The sequence below is a fragment of the Crocodylus porosus genome, unplaced genomic scaffold, assembly GCF_001723895.1.
Source record: "Crocodylus porosus isolate Cpor-Errol unplaced genomic scaffold, CroPor_comp1, whole genome shotgun sequence".
Lineage (NCBI taxonomy): Eukaryota > Metazoa > Chordata > Crocodylia > Crocodylidae > Crocodylus > Crocodylus porosus.
The window spans coordinates 53,911,189-53,928,802 of NW_017728943.1; the positions used below are offsets into that span (position 1 = coordinate 53,911,189).

The following is a 17,614-nucleotide window of genomic DNA, read 5'->3' on the forward strand; positions in this document are numbered from 1 at the left end:
TCTTACTTTATAATACAGCTGAGTAAAATGTGCAAAATGTTCAGAGCATTTAATTTACTGCAGTATGATGGAAGGAGCATAAAATATAAAAATTAGGTGCAGGCTTATTTTTTGGATTTTTTTTTTTAAGGAACAGACTGAGGAGACAGGTTAGTTAAAAGTTATTGACATACCGCTAATCTGTGTGGGGTTTTGGAAGCATTTTCTTCTTTACGAGAATGCAAGCTTGCCAGGTGCTATATTTAGAATATATTCCTTAAGTAATTCACACAATGTTATATTCATGTGGAACTACCAGTGTACCAGGAATGTGAGTTTTCTTGAACTTCTGTCAACATCTATGGTTTTTAGCAGTTGCTTTTATGAGATGACAGTTTCTCAAAATTCAGTTTCTGTAATGATTTTGTCAGTTATTGTATACTATAGATTTTAAGCTGTATCTGTACATGCAGTGCCTGATAAAGCAATGCCTGTAGAAAAATGTAAAAAACAATGTTCCTTTTCAGTCTCTTTATTCAGGCTTGTGGTGAAGTTCTGTTGTGTAACACCAGTAATTTCAAAGTCATCATTGCTATAACAAAGAGTAAATTCTGGTCTTTTCCATTTATTTGGAAGATCCAGCTCTGTTTGTAGTAATGGACTGTTTATTAGAGAGTTTGTGTTTATAAACTCTGACCTGTGTGTATTACACTTTACTGTGTTCCTGATTTGATTGAAAAACTAGTTTTAAAGAGTTTTGTACCTTTCCTTTATAGCTTTAGACAGCAGTGTTGTGCTGTTGTGCTTTCTATCTAGATATTTATTGTCAAAAAATTGTAATAATGAGTTGAAATATATTTTTGTTTGCTGAGCTTTTCCTTGGCTTTTCTAAAAGTCAAAAAGGTTCCTTTTTAAAATCATATAAATTTAATCATTTATACAACTTCACATCTGTTTTTATACAAAAAATGGGAGCATTTAGTATGCTAAAAATGGAAAGTTGATACTATTACTTGTAAGTTTGCATTTCAGTATTCATAATTTTAACTTTACTGAAAGGTCTGCCTCTTGGGGAATGTGGCTATGCAGCTTGTGGAAGAGACAAGGGAAGAAATGAGATGGAATATTAAAAGAAAAGCAGGCCTAAAATAGGTAGTGTCCCTTTACAGTTTTAGATACTTGTTATAGTGCCATATGTGTCAAGGAAGAAATCAGGCCCCATTAAAATGAGTAGAATTATGGTGTCGATTTTAGTGGAGCCAAAATTTCACTGTAAGAGAACTTCTGAGTACAAATATACAGTATGTGTATTGTTACCCTGGATGAAATTAAGGGGACTTGTTTTTATAATCTGAATTTAAGAGACATGATTTAAATCAGTTTCTGATTGTTGTAAAGATGAACGTATACTGATAGATTAATTTGGTGGAAGGACAAAGTACTTATTTTTGCCAAGAAGGTAACAGAGTTCTTATTGCTTAAGTAAGTTCAGTTACAGTGAATAATTTTAAACACTTTGATTTGCATGAATTTGTTTTATGTCAAATGTTCTGGAGCATGTAGTATTTTGTTTGCCACAGAGGAGTTAAGTCGTCCAATGTGATTGCCAGCTATAGACTTTTTTCCGCCTCTTGTTTTGGGAAATGTGGGTTTAGATCTTTTGTTTAATTCAAAAGTAGAGAGTTGTCTGACTTGCCCGTTTTTCAACGATACAAAATTCTTGCAGACGTTGGCATGACAGACATGCCTGGGACTTGAGAAGGAAGGTCAGGAATAGGTCAGCCTACCTAGAGATCCTGTCAATATATCTGTGCTGTTGTTTCACAGGGACCAGGTGCTTCCCTTTTGTAAACACTGGGTTCATCTGAAATGTTTTGAAAAATGATACTTAAAAATAGATTTTTAAAATAACTAAATAAGTACCTAATTTAATTTTCTATTTGAAATCTATTTTGTTGTCAGCTGTGGATTCTTGATGATTTGCTGTTCTGTTTTCTGATTGTTATTCTGTAGCATTGCCAATGAAGCAGGAGCATCCATCTACAGTGTCAGTCCCGAAGCTTGTAAGGAGATGCCAGATTTAGACCCTAATCTCCGAAGTGCAGGTAGGAAGTATAATGCATTATTTTCTTGTCATCTTGCAACTCTTTTCTTGGTTTCTCTACCCTTATGTGTAGTTCACATTACTCTGCATGACATTCAGAATGTGTTTGAAATGCCTAGATAATTAGCTATGTACCTGCCACACAGTCATTCCACAGAGCATCTTTAAGGCCCTGAGCCAAAGCGTGTCCAAAATTGGTTAGTCTCTGTGGCCTTTGGAAGCTTAACATGACTCGGCGAATTGTGTAGCCTCTGGCTGAATAGGGTATTTGCATCAGTGTATGAACCAGCATTCACCTTTCAACCATCATATGCATTACATGCCTCTGCTCATTAGTCCCTTCAGTCATTGTTTTTCTGGCTGGTCCTTAAGACATTAGTAACTTCAGAAACAGTAATCTGTTCCTGCTAATCGTCAGAGGAGGATGGTACTTTTTACGTTTTGTCCAGATGTACATTAGTGATTTGTAATTGTACTAGGGGATGGAGATATATAGGCAGAGCTAAATTTGTTTGGTATGATTTTTATCTCTATTTTTCCATTTTTGTAACTTGGAATGTTGTGTTTATTTCATGTCAACCTTAATTCTGAATGTCAAATATTAGTGTTACGTTATTCAAACAGTGAATATACTCATAAGTATACCTCCAGCTAGTCTGTTTTAAAATTGATAAATATTAGTGCCACCTTTCCTGGAGTTTTTGCCCTTGAATTTCTTACAGTTTAAAAAAAGAAAAAAAGGGAAAGCATGGTCAAGGGGAGTCCCTGTGCAAGGAAATAGGAAGGAATAGAACTGTGCATCCCACCCTACATGAGTTCTTCCATCTATCTTCCTGTTCCCCACAGTGGGAGAAGTTTCCAATAATAATGAGTCTGTAAAGTGGACTCATTACAGTATCCATCTCTCAGTGCCTATCCAGCCTTCTTTCCACTCCTATTGCTCCATCTGGCTCCCTTTTTCCTAGTAGTTAGTTTACATTTTTATGACTACTTCCTGCAGGGGCAATGCAGAGTTATAAACACTGTATTGGGGTATGGATGATTTCTGTAGTGAATGTGTCAACTTTTTGTCAATGATGTTAACAGCAATCCTTTTTTTTCCTATTCTGAGACTTCTCAAGTTACTGTTATTACTGAAAGGGGGCGACAGTGGTCACAAGGGCTAGCAGAACAGAAATGTTTGGTGCTAAGGCACGTAAAAGAACACACTAGGAAGGTGTTCCACAACAAAATATCCTTTATTTTGGAATGTTCTTCCTGTTCTAAACCTGATATTCCATATGCGTTCCAGGAAAAAATAGTATCCTGTGAACTTTCAGGCAGTTTGCTTTAATTTTAGTTAAAATCAGGCTTGTAATACAGGATTGATTTCAGTGCTAAATATTTGAAGTATAGCATGGGCCAGTGAGTCTCAACTTTTTAGACTCAAGGTACTCTTCATTAAACTCAAAGACTAACTTATTGCAGTGCTTACCTCCTTGCAGAGGGGCTGGGCAGAAGGGGTGGAAGAACAGTCAGGTACGACTGTTGCATGAGCCTGGGCTTATCTGTTTATCTCCTCACATCTTGCAACACCCTTCACATGATTTTTGTGGCACCCCTTGGTACCCTGGCACCTGGTTTGAAATAACTGGCATAGGCACACAAGTATAAATAAAGTTGCCTCGCCTACTATTGAAAAGCAGCAGTTCTTCAACGTTCCTATAATGTCACATTTTTATAAAATTAGAAATGAAATAGAAAGATACAACATGGATTGTATTCAATCAATATTGGAGAAAACCTCAAGATTTGCATGCCTAAGTATTTATGTAGATAAAAATTTGAATAGAGCCTTTTTAGGAGTTAGCTGGTTTTTCTTGAGGTTTTGTTTAAATATGTAATATAACTTGCTCTTCAGAAGTAAAGGTATGAATGCAACATTAGGTATTGTAACTTTTTAAAAGGAACCATATGGAATTTAAGTACACTTTTTAAAATATTGATAAAAAAGTAAATAAAAACTGGTTTTGGTAACTGTTTCTCCCTCTTGCACTTTTGGATTTATTTTATTTGTTGTTGATGGCCATCTGATCATATGGTGTCAAAGCTAACTTGTTTTTTTTATTTTAATTGGTATGTTATGCCATGTCAGGTCTGTGTTTACATGATAGAGTTTAGTACATTAAAAGAAGCTGACAGCTGCATGATGAAGTATGACATTTATAGTTAAAATAAAAGGTACAGCAGACATTATGTGAGATAGCTGTGATCTTAACACAATTTGCCACTTTAACATTTCTCTTGGTACAAAGTGGATAGGAGGGGTCAGACTTAGGAAGTACTGGGGTTAGCCTATGTCTGCCCATCAGGTACATGAATGTGAAATATTAGATAATGGATTTTATATGAGAAGTCATTTTCACACCTTGTCGTGCTTTCTTAACTACATTTATGGTGCTGTTAAACAGCCAGTATTTGTCTAAATTTATCTCTGTTCTCAATCAGTTTGATTTCCCATAAAAATATTTAAAAATAAGCTTATTGAAAGTTTTTTTTATTATTCATTTCTTCTGGATAAGTGGTCACAAAGGAAAAACTGCTTCTACGTTTGGCATTAATTGGCAAGCTCTGTAACAGGCTGTTCTCTCTCCCCTACTTTCAAGGTCAGGATTGAGGTAAATTGGTGGCAAGGTATTGTGAAAGCTTGCATTGCAACTAGTTGTGCTGTACATAGATTATAGTTAGCTTATCTTGTTCAGTGGGGTCATCTGTATAGCAGTTTTAATGAGCACTGTATTTACCTGAAAAAATAATGTTGTTTTAAATGATCCAAATCAACTGATCAAATCCATAAGGGATACACTGTGCTTGCTAATGTGCTGTTGTAGCACAGTAGTAGAGGGGTGCTGTTTGTGATATCTTGACTACTTAATTCTTCACAAGTTTTCTAGGCTTTAAAAAGGCATCCTCAGTAATTGTCAAGTCATGCAAATGATTTTACTCAACTTCAGGGCAGCTGTGAGCTCGATAGAAGTGAAAGGCCTTTCTTTACTGCCACTGTGGCAGCAGAGAAATCTGGTGTGGTAAGGTATTGCTAGATGGTGATGAATTTAGTGATTTGTATTTGGTTACTGTAGAGTTTATCCACTCCACTCCTTAACAGCAACTAAGGGCTTAAGGAATAGAGCAGCTGTCTTCCCAGTTGCACCTAATTGGCTGATCAGCAGGGATCCTGGTTTTCTCTGCTTTAAAACTGAAAATTCTCTAATTTTAAAAAGCCCAAATTCTCTGATTTAAACCCCCCCCAAATCCACATTTTTTCATGATTAAAATAAAACTCCACTCTATATATAGGTATCAATTGAACACCATGTTTTATTGATATATTTACAATTTTAATGCAATTTGGAAACCTTTCAGTGCCTCAATTATTGTGATAAAATAAATTCTAAATACCTGTATATTTTGGCATTTGATATTGTTTTTTTTTATCATTGACAATCAGAGCTCCCCTTGCCACCTTTGCTCACCAGGACCTGGATTCAGCTGTGGCTGTTCCCCTTGCTGCTTTGTGGCACTAAGCAACTCTGATATGCTGGTGCCCTGGCCCTGCCCATGCCATTGCCCCTCACTCCCAAGCCATAGCCTCCCCAGTCCTGCTGGTGCACCTTGCTCTCAACCCACAGTCCTCCACCCTCTCAGGCCATGATGGTGCACCTCACTCCCAAACTGCAGCTGCCTGGCTGTATCGGTCCCACACTCCCAAGCTACAGCCCTTCTCCTCATCCCTGCTGGTGCCCCTCACTCCCCAGCCCTGCTGATGCCCTGCACTCCCACCCCACAGTCCCCTGCCTCCTTGGTGCCCCTCAGTCCTAAGCCACAACCCCCTCAGGCCTGCTGGTGCCCTTTACTCCTGATCTATAGCCCCCTACCCCCCAGCCTTGCCACAGGGGGCCCTCACCTGTCCCCCATCTCACCCAGGCTGAAGTGCAGCAGCTGTGCTGGCTCCGACTTATGTGGGTGGTGGTACAGTGAATCTGGCCCCGGCACAGGCTGGAAGAAGGAGGGGAGGCCTTTGGCAATGCCCCTGCCCACTCCTGTGCCATTCCAGGTGGCTGGGCCATGCCTGACCCCTCCCAGACAGTGTTTCCCAGCTACCCTGCCCTGCTCCTGCCCCTGAGAACATGGGCACCAGCCCCAGGTGTATGCACAATGGTAGGGAGCCGCCCACCCTTTGTACACCCCCTACCTGCCCCCCCCCCCGATGAGCCGTCCACACAGTTGCATTTACTGCCCTGGCTGGGCAGTGCCTGCCCTTCCTCCTGCCTCTGCCCCACTCCCTCCCTCAATTGACCACCCCATGGCCCTTCCCTCCCCCATGACCCTTCCTTCCCCCACCTCCCCTGCACAGACTTACTGGTCAGATACTACTTTCCAAGCTGCTGGGTTGTATTTATGATTGCATTCAAGCTGCAGGTGTGCACATGCAGGAGGCATTTATCGATGACATTATTGGCTACGCTGGCCAATAAAAGCCGATTGCTGATCATGTTAATTTTCCTTTTATTTGTGCCAATCCGATATGCCACTGATATATTGGTGCACCTCTACAGTGCAGCCTTATATGATGGTCTTCAATGATATATGTTCTTACAATCAAATTTATGCATGTATTATAGAGCTTCTAGGAGACAGAGCGCAGTGATAGGGTCTCTGCTACCCTCAGTATGTGGATGCTAAGCTATTCTTCATCATTCTAGTTCCTGGCTGATATTGCAATCTATGTAAGAACATTTTGGTTGAAGCTCAGATGAGACATGATAAAGACTAATTGTGGTAGGATGATCATTATGGTAGTCATGTGCACTGAGGATATGATAGGCATTCTGTTTTCCATCAGTGTTGAAGGATTGCCACACCATTTCACTAACAAGTTCACAGCATGGGGATCCTTGAAATGTCAGGTGGATTTGGTGGTCAAATCATCTATGGCCATCTGAGCCTAGCAAGATGATTGTTATCACATTCTATTTGTCTTTACTGAACTGGATTACTGAAGTGTGCTTCAGCTAAGAAGCTAAGACTGGTGCAGAATACAAGTGCATATTTGCTTGGATAAGCATCTGCAACTGTATATCGTTACTTTTCTGAGAATGCTACTGGTTCCTTATTTGTTAGAAGCTGTTGATTTAGTCTTTAACTGTCTTCATGGTTTGGGTCCTGGTTATCTGAGACCACTGCTCAACCTCACCTGACTTCAGTTTTAATAGTGGTATTCTGTTTGCCAGTTCCCAAATGATTGTGGATTTATTCTGCTCTAATCTTTTACTTGTAGAACCTTTGTCTCTAGAGCTTGATTCTCTCATTAGTCCAATAAAGCTGGAGTCTGGGTTTTAAGTTCATTGTAAAACAATTTCTTCTTAGAATCATAGAATCAATGAGTTGGAAGGGACCTAGACAGATCATCTAGTCTGACCCCCTGCCATGGGCAGGAAGGAGCACTGGGGGTGGCAGGGGTCATAAGACCCCAGCCAGGTGCCTGTCCAGTCTCCTCTTGCCTATCCAGTCTCCTCTTGTTTTGCCTTGGACTGATTTTTAAAGAACCCATAATTACAGGGAATGCACTCTTCAATTCTTGACGTTGGTCAGTAAATAATATAAAATAATACAAGTTACTTCACAGCAGCTCTGATTTTTAACTATTTTTACACTTTTTCATTGTAACCCAGTAAAATAATTGTTTGAACAACCTGGAGTTTAGAAATGTGACATGCATGCTCCTTAGGCAAACTCTAGCCAAGCTTTCAAAATGGTGTCATCTCTTATAATACATTTTCTTTGAAATATTATTGTTGGAATGGACAGGTAAACTTAGTGTTCCAGTTTTACTACTTAAAACTTGATAAACTTTAAAAACAGAAATGTCCCTATGTCGGTATAAAATTTCCAGCAGTCTTTTTTTCCAGATTAAATTATGTTGATATTTTAAAATACTTTTGGAATTTAATTTTGGTGTTCTTCTCTTCCCAGAATGAAATGTTAGTTTAGTTTTCAAAGGTTGTTTATTAAATTCAGCTTATTCCATTAATATTTATTTTAACATTGTTTTCTTTGTTCTGTGGGAATCAGAAAACACAATAACACCATAGCAGAGACATACCAAAGCAGCAGACCAGCTCAGTTTGTCATTTTTATTTATGAAGTACTGCTATTGGGTATTGTCAAACAGATATTTGTATAGTTCCTTAAACTGTTCCAAATCTTATTTGATACATTAAACCAAAATGTATTTATTTTTTGTAGGAGTAGTGGACATGTCCTGTGGATATATATTGTTTGTCACCAAAATATGTGGGTGGAGCACTCCATGGTTTCTTTGTAATATAGAAGGCAATTGATCAAGTGGAACATTTGCTTCAGCTACTGTACTTGACCAAAGGGGGATATTCTTATTAAATTAATGTTTCATAATAACTTTAAGCAATAGTAAAGCTGCTGAGTCCTGGATATAAATTGTGGTATGATGAGTGAGAAGTAATTGCTGTTATGAAGCAATAGTTGTGTAGCAGTTCAGTTTGTGTTCTGGGGTGCAGTAAGATTAATAGAGGAATACTTCAATTTCAGAATATTACATTTCATTTTGAAGTTGTTATTCTACAAATAAAATGTAATCACTCCACTTTTCTTAATGCCTTTTTAAAACCAAAATAAAAAGCCTAGTGTGTTTCATTGCACCCTCTTACAAAATCAGTATAGAAACTATACTTGGAAGATTCCTTTAGATACAGGATAGGAGAAAGCATTAACTTTTACAGACAAAGATATTTATATTATCCTCAATATGAGTGGTTCTGTGTGCTAAAGTCTGCCTGTATTACTTCTGTAAAATTAGAGACATGAAGAACACCATGGTTTTTAGTTTTCAATCTTTTGTTACCTGCGTATGTAAGAGTTAATAACATTTTTTGTTTCTACATTACATTGCTTCCAAGAAGCATCCATCTTCCTGTCAGCTAGTCAGGGTTGTGGGGGTTCTCTGTCCAGCTTTATAGTTCTGTCTCTCAGTAGAGGAATGATTTGGGAATATGTAAATAAATGCCCTTTAAAGTTACATTCTCACAGGTATGCAGGACTACAAGGGTAAGAATGTAAGCTTTATTTTTTTTCCCTTTTCAGTACCATACCTGCACAGTTTTTAAAGGATGATGTCTGAGGATAAAGGAGAGCTTTGGAGAGCAAAAGGTCAATGCAGCACAGCTTGGCTTAGCAATGTCAAGTCCCATCTGCTTGTCTTCTCTCCACAGGGCAGAATACATTGGATTATTATACACTCAAAGTTCAGCAAACCACTTGCATTTTCCCTTGTAAAAGAAAGCCTTATAGGCTTTTGGGCCTTGTTAGGACTTTAAGGCTGTCATGCTATGGGGGTTTATACCCTTAGGTGCTGTTAAAGATAGAGATGTACAATTCAGAACTGTCATAGTGCTCAGCAACTAGAAGGTAAAGATCTAAGACAATGTAATTTCTTCTGACTTTATCTTAAGGAAAGTAAAACCATTTGATGATTAGATGTGTGGGACATAGTGCCTTGATGTCTACTTGAGCTAATTTCTTCTTCTTAAAAGAGCACCACTCCCCTTTGGCTGGTCAAAAGAGAAGGTCATTTTTCAAAAAGTTTGTCATGTAAAAAGTCTTGCAGTTAAACCTTCCTGGATGCTTTACACAGAGGAAAATGTTACGGCTATTTGCAGAGACTAGGTGTAGAACTGCCTAGGTTTTGATACCTGGTTGGCTGGATGGGAAGTAAATTGAATATATTATAAAATATTTTGGCTCAAGTAGAAATCATCAGCTGTTTCTCTGGTATGTACAGGAATAATTACAACACAGTACAAAATAAAATTGTATTGTATTTTATCTGTCAGGAAGATTTCATTCCTAAGGGTATATATACATTTTAATAAACCACTTGTGTAAGTCAGAGCAGAAGAAGAGAGCAAACATAATTTTTTTCTTGTCTGAAATTAGATGGAGGGTCAGTGCTGCAGAGAGAAGCTGATCGTAGGAATTTACCACTGTGGAGGGACAGAGAGGAAGTCCTGCTGAGATATGCAGAGGGCCTGACAGACTGGAGCAGGTCTGTAGTGGCTTGAAAAAAAAGGAGTTGAATTTTTTGAGTTCCAGGAACTGTACACAGGATTTTTTTTCTACTGAGCAGAATGACATGGTTTCAGAATGATATGCTTTTGTTTGAAATATCTTGTAATATTTCTCGCAACCTGAAGACATTTCTTGAATGCTTTTGATCTACATAGCTGGAATGATTAAGCTGTTATATTCAATGTATGTAGTTGAACAGCTACAGTGGGTGTAGAAGTGTGGGGGTTTTATCGGGAAGGAGGGGAGGTGAGTTATCAGTTTTTCCTTATCACTGTGGATGAAATTCCAAATCATTAGGCTTTGTGTAGGCACACTTGTGCCCATGAGATGGCACTTAGTTCCTCTAGGCATGCTGTGGTTCTGCGCTGTAGTTCTCTAAGCCTATGAAATGTAATGTCAGTCTATGAGTAGAGGTTTTGGGACCCTGGAGAAGAATAATTAGGAGCAGTGTTAAGGCCAGCTACTTTTGTCTGTGGCATCTCCTTTGTTTTTAGCTCTTGAGTTAGAAGGGAAAAGGCATAGAGTGTGTGAATGCTGCCCTGTTTGACTGTCATTTGAATCAGTTTTTCTGCCACTGTGAGATCTCTCTCTTTCTCTCTCTTTCATAGACACTATGCCTGGCACTCCATCTATGCCAGCATTTGTAAGCAAATGTAACCTGTATTTATTTTGTATTGGTCTGTAGCTCTTGCATGCTGTGCTTGGTCATACACACAGGGATTTCTCACATCCAGACATGGCTAATTCAACCTTTCCTTTTGGGATGTTTGTTCTTTTCTTGTAATAATTACAGCTTATTCCCAATCAGTCTGGGAATGCTGCATCAGTTCTGTGGCTAAAAGTGGCCTGCACTCAAAGTGCATTATTACTGCAGATTCTTACAAAAAGCATTTCCACTAATGAGGAACTGTGGAAGTGGTCACTCCCTGAACATACCTCATCTTTTTGAGGCTGCCTGTGTTTTTTCTGTGAAGCTTGAAGTCCTTGCCAGCTGGAGGAGCAATAGACACAAGACTGCCCTTGACCTTGGGTTTTATATATGGCAGGGTGTTACACGTTTACAAAACTGTCTACCCTATTAAGTATTTTCTTAATATATAGCATAAGACGCTCTGTGGTCACATGGAAAAGATTAATATTTTATTGTTGACATCAATGAATAACTGTTGTAAGTACAGAACTTTAAGTAACTTTTGCTTTTAGTAATAATGGTAATAAATTAATGCCATGGTGATGTAGTTAAAATTAATACCAGCGGTTTAATCTTAACTGTGAAATGTACACTGGTAAATCCTGCCTTTCAAGTTGCCTGTTTGAACAGATGGGGAAAGAAAGACTCTTTTGAATTAGCACCATCTAGTGAGACTTTTCTAGGAATGAGCAACAATCAGTCTTATCAGACTTCAGGTTTTTTTAACCTTGAATAAAAATGCTCGTGCCCTGTAAAATATCACTTCAGAAATATTCTGTAGTCAAGCAATGGAAATTATTTTGTGCATCTCCTTAGAGTAAACTGTTGACCTAAAATAAGGCACAATTTATTTTTCATTCTTAATTTTCTCATCATTCAACTTGTATAAGGAAGTTTTTGCTCACATATATACCAAACCAGCATTTTTTTCAAAGTTCCTTTTTCCATTTTTGACATCTCTTAAAAGACTTTTTATGTTGAATTTATTGTTGTTTGTTATTTCATTAATCTTAAGCTAATAACAGGTTATCAGTTTTATGGGGTTAAAAGTAAACTAAAATGTAACCTTTTAAAACAAAAACCTGCCCACTTGACACGCACAATTTTGGATGAGATACAGCTGTTGAACAGTTGCTTAAAATAAACTGCATATTTTAAACCAACCAAGAAGATATATGAGGATTCAAAACTGTCTCACAAATCTGACCTACTGAGAGAGAATGGTTAATGAAAAGACTACTGTACATTTTACTGTATCATTTACTAAAAAGGTGAAATTCAGGTCAACAGGATAGAAAATTTCTAGGGCTCAGGAAACCTGAACAACTGATAACTGAATAAATATTATTGCAGATACTTGCGGAGGGTAATTGATCCAGTATACAATATAAGCTTTATAAAAGGATTTTAATATAATGTTCTTATTTTTCCTTGATCTACTGTGACAGTAATTACTCATGAACATGCAAGTTAACCTTTGATTATCTTGATATATTGAAGTATCTTATAAGTTAATTTAATTTTTGTATTGAATTGACATTTTAAATTTCAGCCTTCGTTTTAAACAGAATTTTTTTCTTTTGCTTACTTGGATGCTGTTATTGTAGCATACAAAAAACTATAACTTGTTTTCAACAAGCACAAAAAAAAAAGGTTTTAAACTAAAAATACAGAATGCTCTCATTTATGACAAAATTGAGGTTGAACTAATCATAGCCTAATAGCTTGTGGTTTTCTTGTATTTATTTATATAGACATTTATAAAACTGTGCCCATTGCCTTCACATCTGGAAGCCTCACATTCAGAAATGCAAGCAAATGCTCCCACTTGCGTAGGATAGCCAAATCATTGCACTTATTGATTGAGCCAGATTTTTATCCTTATATAAAGACCCATATGTTTAAAGAGATGTCATCAACGTAAAACTCATATTTCTGGCTACAAATGGTTTAGTACTTATTGCTACAAGCAACACTAAATGTCACTAATTAAAGAGAAGTTGAGAGAGTTTTTCTTTTCCTTCATCCTCTCATCATCCCTCCTGGTGCATTTGGTACTACTGTGCATGCATTCATTTTCACACAATTTTTCCAACTATGATCAGCCACCTCAAGTATAGGTTTGTGTGAAACTTGCATGAAGCAAAATGTGCTTGTAAAATGACAAAAATAAGGCATGTTGCTCCATTGGCAGGTATAGTGGTTGAAGCTAGTACTGATTCATTTTCTTTTGAAAAAGACTGGCATTTCAATTGGTAGTATATCTTTAAACAGGGTGAACATTAAGGGTTATTTTTGCTTGCTCAGGAAAATATTAGCAGAAAGAAAGTTAAGGAGTGTGAAATCTGGATAAAAGTGTGTCTTTAATTTCACATTTGTCAGTTTGTAGTTATCAAAAATTGGTCAAAAATCAAAAACTACAGGAAGATAAAGCATGTGCTAACATTGTTCTGTTGGAAATCCATAATGGAGTGGGTTGAGTCTACCAAATTATTAAATCACCTTTCTTGCAGTGTGGCATACACTGTTTGAACATTAATATAGCAGTTCTTCAAATATAACTTTTCTGCATTTCATCTTAGGCATTCAGAGGTGAAAAGCATGAACATGAAAGCCACTGTTCTACCTATTCTCTCACAAAACTCCCCCTGAGCTCTTAAATTTTACACTGGTTTCTGCATGACAGTACAATATGTTGCTGTCATTCCAAAGGTTGTTCTCATGTCCTAATAGTTAACTTTGAAGACATTTTGGATTATCTGATATATAATTTTATTAATATTTTCTGACAAATGAAAAATAGTACATGTTAAGTTATAGCATTGTTTCTAGCTCTTTAAACCATTATATTAATTCATTTTAATGTTTTATTTAAAATGTTTATGTTCAAGTTACACTTGCTTTTTTGAGAGCAATATATCAACAGTTATGAAATCTCCTGAATGTTTGGCTTACTCAACTTATTTAAAAGAAACCTTTTCCTTGCCTACATGCCATCACAGAGTATTTTGTATTTTCTTAACAAAAATGAAATATTCTTTAATAACTTTGGAACTGGAGATCATTTCCTTTTCCTTTTTCACTGTTAGTCTTAAAGTATAGAGTTTATATCAGTTCCTGGAATACACATTAAAATATATTAAATAAGTGTTGATGGTTAAGATCTATTGTTATAACTGTTTCATATGGTTTAAAATTAAATTATCAGTTTGCTCTTGTATGGGACTGAAACCTTCATTTGTCCCTATTTACTCTCTTTGGTCCTGATTCTGCCATTTTTCCCTGTCTTCATGTGGAGCCTTTAAAGACTGTTGTAAAACTCTGGTCTGGTAAAAGCGTCCTCCCTCTTGTATCAGTTTGCAGAATTGGTGCCTTTAGCTGCCTCCTTTAAAAGTCTTGCATCATGGCAATGCATTACGCTCACAAAAAAAAGGTAGATATACCTCTCTGCAGAGACTCTAGACTTGGATCTTGTGCCAGTGCAGGATGTGGAACACATATTTACTTTTTACATTACACCTTTCTATTTTATTTTCTGATTTGGAAAACATCTGGAGAAGAGTTGTGGAGAAGTAGAGGAGATTTTGTCGGTCAGGTGCAATATGACTGCACCATTACAAGCTGTATCCAGGGTGCTGAATAGTCATGTGGTGTTTACTTTTTATCCTCCACTTTTCCCATTACACTCATTCAGGCCCAGTCCAGCAAAAGCATTTAAGCATCCATGTAACTTTAAGCATGTGAGTAGTTCTATTGATTCCAATGAAATTGCACATAAACATATGTGCTAAAGTGTTTTGCTGGTTCAAGGCCCACCTCTAGGCCAGAAACCCTGCAGAGACATGGAAACACATATTCCTCCTTACAAAAAGGAATAATGGAGCTTATTAAATATAAGTGTGTGTATGTGTGTGTGGGCATGGGGTCTAAGGAGAAATTCCATAACATTTACATCCTTCCTCTGCTTGGAAATCATGTAACTATGTTTTTCAAATAGCAATAATAAGATGAGGTAGAAACAGCGGCAACTTTTGCTGTCACAGTTTGCTTTCTATAATTATCCCCTGGTAAATTACCTTCATATTGATTTACTTATGCTTTCTTAGTTCAGGAATGCCAACAGCAAAAAATTTAATAGACTTTCTTAATATTCTTATAAGTCTAATGTATCTATATATACAGTGTCATGTATATATGTTCAGGAGTCTAAAATATTTAAAGATGAATCTTTTCTATTTTACATTATTTTCTACAGCAATGTTGTTTTCATTTAAGTTTCATTCAGTTAGATTTTGTTAGGGTGAACCTATGCTACCCTAATGTTAGTTGCAGCACCGGTGTTCCAGTTGGTAATTATATGAGTGATTATTATCAGAAAGCATTCCTGTTGTAAGCTATAGCACTTGCACTGATTAACCTTTTGTGATTTTGACAAGAAAGGCATATGTGAGAGCCTTTGAATTCACAACTTTTTGCTAGGGAAGTAGGCGGATCAGATGTCACCAATATAGAGTTTTCTGAGACTAGTCTGCAAGCTGCCATTGTTGGTATATGTTAAAACTAATAATAAAGGATGTGAAAAGTCTTGCATGACCGAACAGTGAACTTAATGTTAACTGCAAACTTACCTTTATCAGACACTTGTGATGCAAGTCTTTGTGTGTGAAGTAACTGATGCTGCATTCAGTTGGTGTCTTTTGTGGCTGAGAACTCTTCTATAATTGATAAACAATTGGGCATTAGGTTTTCTAATTTGGTTTCTAGTGTCAATGTCTAGTAAAGTTCTCAGAAATCAGGACCAGCGGTGAGGTAGCTTCTGAGGTCATTTATATAAGGCCCCAGCCTCCTTCTGTTGTCCTGCCCATTCCTTCTTACACAGGCACACATAGCAGGAGAAGTCACAGCAAGCAGAGCTGGCCTCCAAATCCTCGGCCATGTGAATTCCAACTGAAATCTTCTCTTGCACTTTTCTTTGGTATTTTGACTTTTAGCAACCTTCTCTTCTTCCTCTATCTGCCCTCTTAGCCTCCTCCTGTCTGTATGTTCTGTCCACCTGCCCTTCTAAGGCCCTTTTTTTTTAGTCCAACTGTCCTCTTCCCTTCCCCAGAAAAAACAAAAAGAACTTGGACATGGTCTTGACCTTCTGCTGGCTTTCCCTCAACTTTTCTCTATCTTTGCCAGTTCATATTGTTAACTTCTTTGGGAGAGGGACAATTTCTATGCATTAGTATAGTACCTACCAGAATAACTATGGGGATTCCTTGAGCTTGGTTCCTTGAGATTGTTGATTATAGTAGGTCTCAAGCTCTTTAATGGTAATATAGGGCGTGTCTACATGTCACCCTATATCACCATTGTGACACAGTACATCGCCATATGACACGCTGCGGTGACGGAGCAATCACGTGGGTCTACACATGAACAGCAGCTACTCTGCTGTAGTGGCACGTTCTCCCGTTTTAGCGTGCTGCTACAGCAAAGTAGTGGCTAAAACTGCAGTGCAGTGTGTGTGTAGCACAGTATGGGCAGTTACTGTGCTGTGCTTTAGTACTTCCAAAAGGAAGTCTTTGGTGAACTTGGCCAGTCTGCTTCTGACACCAATGTCCACATCACTGATGAAGATGTTACACAGTATAGGCCCTAGGACAGAGCCTTGTGGGACCCAAAAGGAAGTACTAAAGCACAGTGCAATAACAAGGTCACCGTAACACAATGCGTAGATGCGCCCATAGCGCAGCAGTTGCTTGCATTCACTAGACTGAAGAATTACCACTACTGCCATTTATTCCACTGCCAAATTTCCAGTCCCGTAAGAGGCCTATGAGCTTGATCGAGAGGATGGAGCTGTTGGGCTGTAGGGCCAGAAATTTGGTGGTGGGAGGAGCAGCAGCTGCCATGGATTTGGGATCTGCAGCAATTGACACTGCCACTATTGAATTTCTAGCCCTGTCGGCAGCCTAGCAAACCACATGACACAGCTCCACACTGCATTTCCAAACCATGAGTTGGTCCCGTGGAACATCCCTGGGTTCTGGATCAGGATGAGTTTGATACCTCTGGTTTAGGAGATTTCAGGAAAACTAGTCAAAAGAAGTGGGTCACTTAGAATTTATTTAGTAGTTTTATATCAGTTAGGTCTGATTTAGGACAGTGCATAGTTTAAATAAGGGATATTAATTTAGTCAATAGGCATATTAATATTAATGATGGAATAACCTGTTAGGCATGTATCTGTGTTTTTCTAGTTTCAGCTAGCAAATTTATGAAGTTGAGCCAAGTAATCAAATATAAAAACCCAGTTTCATCTCAGAATCTTTACTTTTCAGGCTTGAACTATGGTTCTTGCTGACTAGTCCATCTGCAGGTGAACTAAGATAAGCTCCTCTTTAAAACTTACTTTTAAACCAGAGTAAGAAGTACTTTTCCTTAACAGGCTGGACTTAGTACATTTTAAATTAATATCATTCTATGTAATATTAAAAAGGTGAGTAATGAATATATGATGATTTAGTTTGCTGTGTTTTACCTATATTACCTTATCAATCATATACCATTTTCATTTCAGTATTAAAATTGTTATTAACATTTAATTAAACTTGTCTTCTTGAGTACTTGATTTCGGTGGAACAGGCTCCCTAAACCTTCCTTTGTCCCCAGAACACCTTTGGGGGTCAACAAGACACTAGCTAATTCATAAG

General features: G+C 37.6%; 1 protein-coding gene across 1 annotated transcript in view; it reads left to right on the top strand.

The window, feature by feature from the left end:
- SRBD1 (S1 RNA binding domain 1) overlaps positions 1-17,614 on the top strand; it is a 207,194-nt gene that overhangs the window by 96,732 nt on the left and 92,848 nt on the right. The window contains exon 14 of the mRNA XM_019548564.1: positions 1,993-2,084. Within this exon, the coding sequence (XP_019404109.1) occupies positions 1,993-2,084 (92 nt within the window). The remainder of the gene's footprint in view (positions 1-1,992; positions 2,085-17,614) is intronic.